This window comes from Paralichthys olivaceus, chromosome 6 (assembly GCF_024713975.1).
Source record: "Paralichthys olivaceus isolate ysfri-2021 chromosome 6, ASM2471397v2, whole genome shotgun sequence".
Taxonomy (NCBI): Eukaryota; Metazoa; Chordata; class Actinopteri; order Pleuronectiformes; family Paralichthyidae; genus Paralichthys; species Paralichthys olivaceus.
In genome coordinates this window covers 13785405-13799462 of record NC_091098.1, presented here as the reverse complement: position 1 = coordinate 13799462, position 14058 = coordinate 13785405, and the positions used below count along the sequence as shown (strand labels likewise).

Sequence of the window (14058 nt, the reverse complement as noted above, 5' to 3'; positions counted from 1 at the left end):
AAGCGGTCCTTCTCTACAGAGGCTGCCAGGTTTTTAACAGTGGCCTAAACCAAACAAACACCTTTTGAGTTTTTATGTCAACTAAAGTCTACCACAGGTTCTCCTCCGTGTTTGGAGGGGGGAGGGGAGGGGTATTCAGGTGCAAAAAGCAACTTCACCACTGAATTCTACACTGTGAACATTCTATTTTCAAATATTCAAACATTTTCTGCTAAAATTTCAAGAAATAACATAAAACAAGTTTTGAAAGACATCTGGGTTATTTGTTGATCAATATTAAAGGGAGAAGAAGTGGTAACAAGCTTAAGAGTGAGCGTCACAGCTTCTCTCTCTCTCTGCAACAAATCCTCCACATTTTCCTCAAACACAGCTGTCGATGCCCGTTGACCCAAAACCAGGAACATGCAAACACTTTCGTGCACATCCCAGATGACAGGCACGCAGAAAGGGCTAGTAAAAAAACTTTATGGATTTTTTGATGGTCCACTGATGTGGCCAGCCACAGGGATTTGACCCTTGCTCAGTCGGACTATGGCACATCAACAAAAACCAAATTAGTTTGAAAGAGATCTCAATGCAATTAATTTCACTCACAGAACGTAGGTATCTCCATGTCCTCTGATAATTGGAGGATATGTACAAAATAGCAGGACAGAGAAATGTAAGAGCTACCTTGTAAACAATGTGTGGACATAAATGATGAACCATTGAACAAGCTCGATTCTTAATGTTCTCAGCAGTTTTGAAGAACCTCATAATTATAACTTGAATATTCTTAAAGGTACAGTTTGTAGAATTTAGTGATATCTAGTGTAGAAATTGCATGTTGCTGCTGAACACCCCTCACCTCACCCTCCCCTTTCAAATATGAAAGAGAACCTATGGTAGCTTCAGTTGTCATAAAACTCAAAAGATGTAAATATAAAGTATTTAAATATAAAGGGCCTTTTCTGGGGTAAAGAAAACTACAAATCATACAATTTAGATGAAATGAACTAAAACATCATGAGGATAATTCTACATTAAATTTCTGCCAATAGTTCCCTTTCACCTAAATCTTACACACTGGACCTTTAATGTCAGAACAAGCCTACCTGGATTTCATAAAATTGAGTGAGCTCTTACTTAGATAAAACAAGGTCGTTCATTTCATTTTCCCAAATAATCTATTCATCTTTTCACTAAAATCCCTCATTGTTGAACTATACATATGGGCACTTGCACAAATTGGTAACTATTTTATTCGCTCATTCTTCTGGAAACAAACCTACACTATAAATCTGGGGCTGTATAATCTAGTGTCAACCATGATTCTTATTGCATGTATTCATATCGTTTGTATAGAAGTTTGAATAAGCATTAAAAATATACTTGTAGAGTTTCATGTAGGTATCATTACAAAAACATACAATAATGGCTGCAAAACATTTTCAGGGGTATAAATGCACAGTGTACACATAGTGCAATCACATGAGCTTGTTTGTTTTGGAAAGATGAATTATAATAAAATATCCTTCAAAGGTCATCCCATAACGCAATCATGCATTTTGATTTGCATGCTCATCAGACCAGTTATCTTATTACTTCCTGCTGCTGCAGAACCTCAAATCAAACATTTGGCTTTCCTATACTTAGCCTGTTCTGATAAGAGCAGCCAGATCACAGGACGACACAGACATAACCTGACACCACCATGTGCTGTAATGAGGGTGTGATGTTATGGTATGTGCTGCGCACCAATGAGAGGTCTCAACTTGGAATGCAACTCCTGCTTTGCGGAGATTAAGCCACAGAAAAACAAGTTACTCAATTGCCTTGATAAGAGATTGTTTGTCTGTGTCTGCACAATAACACCTGCACCTGTGTGCCAGAAAAACACTTGTTGAACCAGTACTGCTTGATTTTTGACCTATTTCTCATCCTAAAAACATTTCTGTCATCCTGTATTGAAAGTGTACATCAAACTTGTTTTTGAGATGACAACATCGACATTGTTTCGATGTATTTGTACCTTTGTTATTTACTTTACTGGTACTAAGCAACAGTGAAACATTGTATAACAAGGTAGGGATCGCTTTTGTCTCGCAAACATGAATGGTCTTAATTAAGCAGCTGAGGTGAGTCAAGTAAAAAAAACACATATGCATTTTAGAATTGTCTTCAGTGGTTAAGAGTAACTCAATGACTCTAGTGAAGCATTGTACAGTTTTGAAGCACTTGTACTTTCCTCATGCGTTTCCATACTTCCACTCTAGTTTCTCTCAGAAGGAAATAGTGTAGTCTTTACTCCACAACATTCATGTCTCAGTTCTGGTTACTGGTTTCTTTTCAAATCAAGATTTTACCCAAAAAAATCATGTGGTTTGCACCCTGAAATATATTAAAGACTAAACCAGTGGTTTCCAGCCTTTTTTGGCTTGTGATATAAAAAAAACATCTAGTTGGAGTTTGTTGTCATGTTGATGTAATAAGTGATTTAGTCTGTAGAGTTTTGAGATGGCTTCATTCAAATTATAGTTTTATATTCATGCAACAAATTTTATTCAAATTTAAAAATGTAATTTCAATCTAAAGTGGAAAAGTTAAAGCAGAGATTTGCTTTTTATTCAATCCAGCTATTGTGTGCAGTTAAGTGCTTCTTATGAAGCAAGACTTCAGTATCAATAATCTAATAATATCACATATCTGTCAGTCACACATATTCTGCAGAATAAGTTCTTTAACTTCGATACCTAACATATATTTTATTGTTAATACTTACTTTCCTTTGCACAGGCACAATTTTGAATGGATGACATGTTCTTAAGATGTAATGCAATGTTCTGAATGTCACAACAATGAGTCTGGATGATCGGAACTGGTCTTCATGGTTGTTAGGGTTGAAAATACTGACACCAAGTGATCAAATATGAAAGCTGCAGCTAAAGAAGTGTTCCCTCACATTTCTGCCTGTCAAGAAATACAATGTTTTTGCCCTTTTTATGTCAACCTGCTGTTTAGTTTCATTGTTGTGTCTTATTTTCTCTCATCATTGTTTGTGATCTACAGGCTTTGTTAAGTCTCAGGTGCATCAGATCCTAACGAGACTGTTTGTCGCTTTCAGAAATCTCCCTGGGTTTGTCAGAGTCAGCTGTGGAACAGTGTTTGTGCGCATGTGTTTCTCTCTGTGTGTCTGTGTGTCTGTGTGTGCATGCGCATAAACTTGACAGAACCTAATCCTGTGCCTTACATAAAAAGCTAAACCATTACAGGGATTACACTGACTTAGTATCTGTCTCGGTGAAACTGTCACAGCAGCTGGAGGAGAAGTCACCCCCACACCCATCCCTCCACTCCCTGCCTCCTTTAACACTGGTTTCCCTCAGTGCTTGGCCCACCAACGTTTCAAGCACCAGGACTTGTTTGCCTGATATTAAGAAGTGTGTCAGAGTGAAGCTGCTTTGTGAACCTCTCTGGGCCAAAATCTCAATCCTACAATGCCAACTCTTAAAGTAGCATTATTCTAAAGTGAATGTTTAAAGCAAAATTGATTTCCACGCAACTGAACATTATTCAATGTTGTTAAAGCCTTCACAGGTTAACAGCCTTCTAACTAACTTTTGATTTACGGATTTGATCCCTGCTGCCATCAACCTTTTAAACGACTCATTATGAAGTCTTTGTATTTTTTAATGTATTTTTTCGTTGACTGTATCTGTGGTTATTGCTAGCTGAATAACTAAATGCCCTTTTCTGTAATAGTTTTCCACAATTTAACAATCCACAACTAAACCATGTTATGAGAGTTGTGCAAACACAATAGACATTTACACATATCAGACAACTAAACTGAGTTTGAATATGAAAACAGTCACTGCACTCACTTTCCTGTTCCAAGTTTCATGTAATTGTAGGGAGCATAACATTTTCCCAGCATCCTGTGTGATATTTACAGACAGAAAGATAAGGGTCAAAAGATTCAGTGCCCTGTTGGGAATGCTTCTCTCTCTCATTCGTGGAAACAGCATTTGACTTTTCATTTTCAAAAATATGAGCTGGTCAACAGGACAATATTCAAATGCAGGAAGTGAAACAGTGACTCCAGTCTATTGCATTTACATGGCAATTTATATTTTTATAAAAATATATTCAGTCAATCCTCTCAAGGTGGTTGTTCAGTTAGGATGTCAATCATTCTTTGTGGGAGGGACACCATTGGCTACCAATCAGATCCTGAGTTTTGCGATCATTAATTCCTGCTTAGCATCTACTACTACCTGAAAGATTTACAGAGACTGCATTTCCATTTGTCACCATAAGAGTGTGCCAACACATAAATTAGCTGACTGTGAGTTCCCAACAGCTTGAGGCTTGGTGATGTTTTTAGAACAGAGTCTTGTAGAATGCACAGTATATAATTTGAAATAATCTTTAATAGATACTTACAAAGAAATCTACAACAAGGAGTACAAATAAAATGGAATCTGCAAGCAAGGAAAAGTAAGGTGTGGCACAGTGTGTCCACGTCCAGCTGAGTGCTGAATGTGGATGTCTGCACATTAAAAAATACTAAAGTCGACAGGTCTATGATATGGCATTTGACAATATGTTGGCAAACGGACCTTCACATTTGTGCAGCACTTTGTGGATTGTCTTTTCTGTCATTACTTTGCCTTAAATCTGAGGTTTGCTGATTCAAGCACAACGTTGTTCACCTACATATCTGGCCCCCACCCCATCATAAAACACAAACACTACATCAATGGCTCTCAGCTATGTGACAGTGAGACCCAAGAGTAGCAGGTTTACATCACAACCAGCTGTTCTGGTTTAATATGTGCAAACCAGTGAAATCAGCCGACGAGAATGAATAAACATTGGACTCCTGAGCCTTGACAGCATGTGGGCGAAAATGACTGAACTACAAAAAGCAGGAGTGACAGAAAGGAATAAAAAGACACTGATTGTATCAAGAACAAAAAAAAATCCTGTAGATGCATGCTACAAATAATCACAGTGACATTTTTCTTGTTTTACAGTTTCTGCAGATGTTCACATCCATCCATATCACAGAGAACTGAGTGCAGTGAGTGGTGGGAGCTGCTCTTCAGCTGCCTCATAGTGCATTCATCCACGCTGCATTACAAACTCACAATGGAGTGGTCAGCATCTCTTTTCAATTTATTATCTAATTAAAAAACATTTTCTGAAAGCAATTAGGATTTCTTTTTATATTTCTCAAGTTTTTTGAGGACGTATGTGCTGCCGCCTTGTGGTCAGATACTGACAGAGCACATTTGCATCAAGTTCAATTTCCATCACATACTTTTGTCTCAGCACAACATTTAAATTTAAAAATTTAGAATCACAAAGCCTGGAGGTCACCGCAGAGTTACCGACTACATATGCCACATCAAACTGGAGGAGGTACACCAATATGGTGACTGTCATGGCATCGTCTGGATCAGCATGTGCATAGTGCTCAGTGATTCCTGATTTTTTATAAAGTTAAAGAATACAATTGCAAAGATTCATAAAAACAGGATAAGAAACTGACGCAGAAGCATACTTGTTGAGTCAGTCCTGGAGGTTTGAACAATCCTGTCAAACGGGTTCAACCCAAGAAGGATCCCAGAGAAACACGAGAAAGAGACGAGGGTGTGCTGTGCATGTGTGTGTGTGTGCGTGTGTGTGTGTGATGTAACTGTTAGCGCCATCATTGGTAGAGCAGGTAGTTCTTGAGAGAAGCCGGCAGAGGCAGTCTATGGATTTCACTCAGGCGGTCTCTTCCTAACGCCACCCTCACTGAACGCCTACACAGGTCCATGAGAGAGAGGGGTTCAGCTGAAAGGGAGACAAGAGGGGGAGAGGTGTAAGGAAGAGCATGTTTATGTGTTTGAAATGGTAGAATGGAGAGTGCATGCTGGTGACCTAAACTCTGGTGATCTGGAGAGGCTGTGTGTAATGTATCACATCATTTAATTATGGACATGTTACATTACAATAAGCTCAAATCAAACATCACAATTATTTCAAACTTTTACCTTGATTACGATTAATGAACTCATTACATGGCACATTACTCAGCGTCAGTCAACAGGCGACTCTGCTCTTATAAACACCTGCTGAATTCATATTTATGTTCCTGGGGGAAAAAATCTAGAGCAATGCAAATACCATGTGTGGTATATATGAATACAGAGACAATCATTTTAAAAAATATATTTTTTACAAACCCTACATAACAAAAAAGGTAAAAATGTTAACATACAAGTCTTGAAGTAATCATACAACCATTTTAATGTCAAAATATCTGATCAAAGAGCGAGCAAACAAAATGAGTCTCAGAGAAAATAGAAAATATGAATTTATACTTTGCCACATTCTTAACCTAAATTACATTACGATACATATTTTGTAGGGATTTTAATCTTGAAAAAGATCGGGGATTTCCCAGCTCCACATCAAACAGTAAGAGCAATGTCATATCAAAGTGAATTCTATGCATATCACTGCATTTGTCGGGCTTCTTCTTTCGACTTAACTAGGTCAAGGAATCTGAGCTGAGCATAAAAATCTAATGAGCACAGAGCATTTGGGACATGAGGGTACGACATGTTTTGATAAGCACCTAGGTTTCTGTATTGAAAGCTCATGACTCTTTTACATGGAATAATTGGGATTAGTCCAATTTGAATCATTTTAAATTTTTCTTGGGGAAAAACAAGCATGTTTTTCTGTACATAAAGTACTATTGGATGTTTTAAAGAGATACATACTCCACCAAACTACAGCTCATTTGAAAATTACATGCAGTACTCCTTACTAAGAGCAGGACACAGTCATATTATTCTAACATGACTAACATGAGAAGTAGTGACTCAGAAATAAAGTTAAATATTAATTTATATTACCTAGGTGACAAAGGTAAAGTACATATTAGTCATATTATCACATGTTCCACCTAATATAACTGAGAGACAGCAATATTGATGCAAGTAAACAATGCCACTCTACAGTAACCCAGCTTCTTATATTCTTTTAGTGTGACAAACCCTCGATGGTCACACCTTGATTTATTGCATCAATAAATGTATGTAAATAAGCAAAAGCTTTGCACAGGACGTCAAAACAGTTGCTCATGAGAGAAATGAGTAACTAAGAAAGATAATAAAAAGGTTAAAGATTTGTACTTACGATCAAGACCATTTATGTACCGGATTCGTATTTCACAGTGTCCCCACACGGCGCTCACCACGGGGTACAGCTTCCTGCCCTTAAGTCCTCTGAACGCTACGCCTAGATAATGTCCATCCACTATGTAACCCAGAGTTCCCTCGTCCATGTCCAAGACTACTAAGAGGGAGTCTGGTATTATGAAGGTGTCGTCTGGCTCAAGGAAGGCTGGGTAGGTTTTCCCTGGGTGGTTTTTGCCATCATGGTAGAGTTTACTCCTGCACAGGTCCCAGCCCCAGGACTCAGCGTTGCTCCCTACCAACGCTGTGTAGCCTACAGAATGTAGCGGGGCGTCACTTGTAGCCACTCCGACCACGGCATGCGTGCCCCGCTGACGCATGGCCCAGCTTATCTCCCACACATGCAAACCCCTCGTGTAGCCGATATGGCCCCTGATGGCGTCTGTGCTCTGCGCCACAGGGTGCCTGTGGAACACCAGCTTGTTGTCATCCTTGACGAAGATGTTGAGGGAACGATCGTCATTGTTCCAAGAGTGCTGGACCTGCACGTCCAAACCGGCAGGCGGCATGTCCAGCAGCAGATCCAGTCGAGACGGCTTGGTGTGACTCAGGGCCTGTAGCTCCAGCTTCAGGGGACTGAATGCCGGATCCCGCATATCAATGGTTTTGATGCCACCAGGGACTTTTTGCCCCATGCTCGGGGTCTTTACAGCAGCTCCTTTCCCTCCTCCTCCGCCCCCTCCTCCTACTCCCCCCTCCTCAAAGACTAATGGGGGGAGTATTCAGCCTCAGACCTCGCTCCTCCACTGTGCTCCTGCAACCTCAGAAACAAGAAGGGCTCCTCTGCCACTAGATGCAGACAGCCGTTGTCAGCCCAGGGGTTGTTTAAAGACTACCTAGAGAAATAAAAAAACAAACAAAAAAAAACCGTTAATAACTTGGCCCATTGTGATCACACCATCATGCCCCTTGAAAACAGAATGGCACATCTGCTCTCATCATATTAAATGTTACAGTTATTGTTTACATTTAACTCGATTCATATGGTAACGAGTGGACAACAATGGATATTAGCTGTTGAGCGGTGTCAAAATTGGCTTTGTTATCATGTGATGCTTTGTGTGTGACAACATAAAGAAAGCAGTGTCGCATGACTTGAGAAATCTAAGATGAAAAGCTAAATACTGACTTACAATAACATTACATAACAGCAGGAAGCAGGCATCTGCTTACCATATCCTTATTTCTCACATCCTTAGTAAATAAAGTAAAAGATGTCGCTGGTGTATTATAAGGCTGGAGCAGTCAGACAGTACATTAAGACGGTATGCTGTATTGTTTTTCCTCCCTTCCACTTCATTATAATGTTGAGTCAACCAAGACAGACAAGACCAACAAGTTTCTGCCACTGAACAATTAGAAATGTATTTGGAAAAGATTATGTAAGATTGATTGGACTACTTACAGTGAACAGACTAGCTGAGTTATGTTGCCAGATTGAAAAGCTGCAGTTCAACATTTAATAACTGACGTGTATTAGCTGCTGTGTACGAACAGTCCTTGTAACCTCATGGCTAAGAAGGATTGGGCAGAGTTACAATGAGATGATGGAAAACTGTCAACTGTGACACATTTTGTGCCATGGCACCGATCAATTACACAAGTCTGGTTATATGAGGCACTTGTAGCCAATGTTGCAAATCAATAAGCAGGACTGCTTTGTGCCAAAAATACGTTTTGGTTTCATCTTTACAAATTTGGAAGTTATTCTAGATGCTTGACCTTTTCAGCACCCAACTTTCTTGAAACTTTTGAGCCTGTCACTTGATTCTAAAAATCTAGCTATTGGGAATTTTGTGGTAAAGCATAAGTATAATGATTTAAAATAAAAGTAGCATTCTAATAGTGATTTGGGTGGCCATTACCATGGAAACGGTTGAAGCTTCAAAGCATTCAGGTATGTTATTTTGGGGTATTAAGCCTTTGTTTATTGATAAAAGATAAGATCCTCCTCTGTTTGTAGTATATCAAACCATTGCAACATTAAATTGCATGGACCATGACAGGATTATTTCCCACTCATATTCCCTGCACTGCGACTTCACTATTCAAATTTAACAGCTAAAGAGCCATGCAAACACATCACAGAAGAAGATCATTATTCTATCTTGATCCAGATGTTCAGCTTTTAAAAAAACACTCTGATCTATTATGTGCTCCTTTTGCTATTTGACCCACTTAGGATTATGCCACACAAACAACATGAAAACATCGAAACCTTATTTGATTAGCTGTTCTCAATTTTGTGCATTACTTTCCCAGATTTTCTTGATAAATAAGTCCATGTAAAAATCTGTGGTGCCATGTTGTTGCCAATTTTGAACTCTTATCAATAGCTATTATACAAAGTGCTTGACATTCTGACAGAGGACAACTTCTGAGGCACTAAAAAGGCTTCAGTGCCAGAGAATCTCTGAACAAAATTAACCTCAAGGGATAAAAATTCTGGTGAAAAATATCATAGTGGAGAATAAAAAACATCATACTGTATTTGGTTGTACAGCATTATGATTAATAGGGTTGGTTTGGGAAAAAAAGTTTATGAAAAGCATCATACAACAAAAAAAAGTATATTCCTGATCCTCAATGGGCTGAAACAGTGCTCGGCTATTCTCAAAGTGAAATATTCCCACAAACTCCAAAAATAGAAAAAACAAGTGGAAAAACTCCAGCCATTTCCTATTATTTGGTTGTCTAGTCAGAGAGTAACAGGAAAAGCAGTAATAAAATGTCTGGCTTAAAAAGAAAATAAAAGACATTCTGTTGTGTTTGGGGACACAGATCTTTTGAGGAGGAAACAGTTCCAAGAATGCAGAAACTTGATAATAAAAGACTAATGACTACCTGCTGTTCTTTACTACTGCAAATGAATTCCTGCAAGACTACAAGCACTGTCTTTTATAGTGAAATCCCTATTTGGACTGCAACCCCAAACTTTAGAGACATGATGGAACGTTCTGTGGGTGCAGGTGAGACCACTGCGACTCTTTGGTCTTCATAGTTCAGCCTGTGTTGCAGTGAGGCTGTGGAGAGCATTGTGTAATGTGGAAAACTGTGCTTCTGGGAAGGCCACTCTAATTGAATTGTAGACAAGAGTTCATTGAGAAGTGCTTTGGCTCTTCTTCTAATGCAAGTAAACAACCATTTAAATGGGTCATGTCTCTCCAGTGATTTGAAAACAGGAGGGAAGAAAAAGCAAACAGCGGGTGGCCAGCACCTGAATGTAAACATCTCTTTTTCAATGCCTGTCCAGCATTCAGGGAGAGTGGAACATGTTAATTTGCACACTCTTAGAACCAGGAGTTTACCATTCCCTCTGCCCGTGGCAAAGGGCCACCTTATTACATACACAACATACAAAAGTAAATCAACTTACAGAGCAAAAACATTCCACGTTAAATCGAGCGAGGCCTCCCTACTCGCTATCACAAAGAAATGTGGGATATCCTCAAACTTTTCCTAAAGACGAGGCAATGTTTCATAAGTCATTATCTTTAAACCATTTATGTTACATAGTTGAACATTTCATGGATTCAAGCTCTTGTTACAAGTCATGGCTTCAACTAGTACAACACCCTACTAGCAGGCCTCTCTTCTTGCAGAGTGAAACTCACTCATGCTCATCAACCTCCCCTAGCAATCCATGGTCCCCAAAATCAAGTCAGTTAGTGCTCGCATACAGAGCAACCTTTGGGTCTGCACCTGTTTACTTGAACTTAATCTTATGGGCTAATGCTCCTTCTCAGCCATTCAGTTCCAACATCATCTGGCATTGCATTCTCTACACACAAGGAATGAAAGTCCAGGCTGTTCTTTGTTTCACCGATGGTGGAGCCAGCTACCAAATGCTATCAGAGCAATTATGTCCATCTCCATCTTCTGGAACCTCTAGAAATACTATCACTGATTAACTACAACAAGGAAGAGGTGAACCAAGTCAGACAGTGACCAGTGAAGGGTGGATAAACGAGGAACAGAAGCATGTGGCTTCAAAACTGCATGTGTGAGTAAACAAAAGCCATGGCAACCACAGAAGAAAACAAAGACCCAAACTCATGAATGTTTGGTACCAAATTAAATTTTAGTTCAAGGTATCAACTACATAATTTGTACATTCACCAATTCTAACATGAACTTCTCTCTGGTATAAGTATTCAATGGGTTTAAAAGCAAAACCTTTTTTCAAACAATTTCATCCAAGCTACAAAGTTGCAACTGTAAACCAACCACTCTTTTGTAAACTACATTCTAATTATACAGAACAATCACTACATATCTCAAGCAAGTAGAAAGAGTGATTAATACATTAATTTGAGCTTTGCAATTTTTAATCAACACTTTATTTTACTAAGGCTACGGGGCAATTTAAAAAGTATATCTCAGACACTTAAATAAAAAAACTTCACACAAGTTGTTGGGTACAGTGATATTATTTACATGAAGAAGCAAATCCAAAATGGTCAGTTTGAAATAACCTAACAATTAAATGTCTTCTCACATTTACCTTGGACATCAAAAATAAACACATCCATTAGTTGAAGAAAAGTTGGCTTGTCGAAGAACACATTCGAGCTGGGTTCCTGGAATAGGCTGTTTGGGGGTCCTGGGCCCCTGGGTTGGCTTGGAGCTGATTAAAATGCAAGAGGAAGGGCTCACTGAATTTGCCGGGCCAAGGAAACACTTGTCTCTATTGTAAGGCCCAATTTAAACCAGGCCCACCTGAACCTACATCACAGCATTTTTGTTGGCTTATTGAGCACAAGCTCGATAAGATTTACCAAAGACAGAGTCAGGATACAATTAGTGATTGCATTATGTATTTAAAGGTTGCTGAAAATAATGCTGTTCATCACTTCTCTATAATTATTCCATTGATAATGTTTAAACTGAAAAATGTTTTAGCTTTGAAGAAAGTTAAGAACTTTTTGCTTATGTATTTAGGTGACCTGGTCTTTTGTGCAACTGCATTCTGGTTTATTTGGCACTTCACTAAAACTAATGCAGGCTCATGTAATACACACCCTAACTTTATAAGGGTTATAAAGTTTCCACTTCATCAGTACAGGGTTGTGGATTGGGATGTTGAACTGAAATGTGACAGGCTGAGGGGTGTACCTAGTAGGTGTGGGGGGGATATATACAGCAATATAGAGTCGCCCTCATTATCAAGATGCTAGCTGGAAAAGGCAATATTTACATTTACATATATTTTGAACGTTTGCCTATGGCTATTTTGCATTGGAATGATTGCACATGTGGACACTGACAAGTGACATTGTGTTTGTTTAAGACTTAAGTTTGTGTCTAACTGTGAAACTGACACTAGTTACAGTGAAGAAATACACAAATCCTGCACTTTACCTTAGAAACACATCATGATGTATCATTCTGTGACTACCTTGCAATATGTCTGATTATCACTGAATCTCTGCAGCATGATATTGTTGTTATTGTGGACCATGCACAGTGAATCATATAGAATAGGGGGGGGGTTCCTATTTGTTTCACCCTCACTGACACAAAGGAGGTGGACCACATATTAAAAGCTCTCAGCTCACCTCTCTTCTTTAAATCAGTTGGGATAGTTTCAGTGTAGACATTAACTTCAGTCACTAGAAAGCCCCATGAAGTAGAATCAAGTGTTTAAAGGAAAAATAAACGTATTATCATTTGATTTTATTGTTCAGGTTCTTCTATAGAGTGAGTGAAGTAAACCTGATCAAGTGGCAGCTCAGTGTATGAAGGCCTTCTGCAGAGCTAGCCCATGATAGCTTGTCATGCTAGCTAATGTAGAAGCAGCCTGATCTTCCAGTAAACTCTCCCGGACCAGGCTCGAGGAAGAGACCGGAACAGCTCGTGTGTGAGTTAGTGAAGGTTCTCCTTAGAACGGTGTGTGTGTGTGTGTGTGTCTGAAACTCGTCTGTTTCACAAACACGAAACGTACCTGTTAGCATCAACAGCGGCGGAGAAGCGTGGCTCGTGTTAGCGAAGGGGCGAAGACGATACAACTGCATTATTCTGCGAGTTAGAGCTGAACGTGTGGCAGCTCGTTCAAATGTGTTTGTTTTTGTTGTGGAACGTGTAAATGTGACGTTAAGAGGAAACCGAAACAAACGCCTCGGTGGAGAGCTTAAGAGGAGGAAGAGAGGAGGCACAGAGGAGGCACAGACCTTGGTGGAGGCAGAGGAACAGTGGAGGAGATGTCACCGGCTTCACACGCTTCACTTACTCCATCGTAGTTTCCTGCTTCCTTGTCGCCCGAGTGTGAGCCATTCCAGGCTGGACATGGATTGTGTGAAATGATGATGGCTGCTCTCTAACATCCCTCACGTCACGTGGTAAAATGCTCCCAGCTGCTCGGCGAGATTAGGACCTCCCCCCCCCCCCGCCTCCTCCACCGACTGTCAGCAAGGACTGCGAAGTTCGTCTGACGTTGGATGTGCAGCTGACGCGGTGGTTGTGGGCTCGTGTCAAACTGATGTGTTCTGAGGCGTCACACGTTTGAATCCCAACATCAGGACAGTGGGAGTTCATCTGGTGCGAATCACACGACACGTGGGACAAACAACTAATCACACGACACGTGGGACAAACAACAGCTTTATCTGTTGGGTTTTTGATTTGATGTTGTTTTTGTGTTTGTTGATTTGCATTTCAGGGTCACCATATAATCCACAGCTTTCTTATTTTATTATTTCAGTGATCTATTATCAAAAAAGAGAAAATAAATTGGTCTCTATTTTAATAATCAACAATCATTTAGTTCATTTTATATCTAAGAATAAGAAATGCTTGTTTGATTGTGATGTCTCTAGTTTACAAA

The 14058-nt window shown here is 39.5% G+C and overlaps 1 protein-coding gene across 2 annotated transcripts; it reads right to left on the bottom strand.

The window, feature by feature from the left end:
• Positions 1-4392: 4392 nt before the first annotated feature.
• Positions 4393-13735, bottom strand: spsb1 (splA/ryanodine receptor domain and SOCS box containing 1). Of its 2 annotated transcripts, none has more exons than XM_020089444.2 (3): positions 13406-13735; positions 7177-8071; positions 4393-5823 (listed from the first exon to the last, which is right to left on the bottom strand). In XM_020089444.2, the coding sequence occupies exons 2-3, from the start codon at positions 7868-7870 to the stop codon at positions 5696-5698; spliced, it is 822 nt and encodes a 273-aa protein (XP_019945003.1). In that variant the 5' UTR covers positions 7871-8071; positions 13406-13735; the 3' UTR covers positions 4393-5695. The 2 variants fall into 2 exon arrangements, with proteins under 2 accessions (XP_019945003.1, XP_019945004.1); XM_020089445.2 differs by lacking the exon at positions 13406-13735 and adding an exon at positions 13180-13385.
• Positions 13736-14058: the final 323 nt, after the last annotated feature.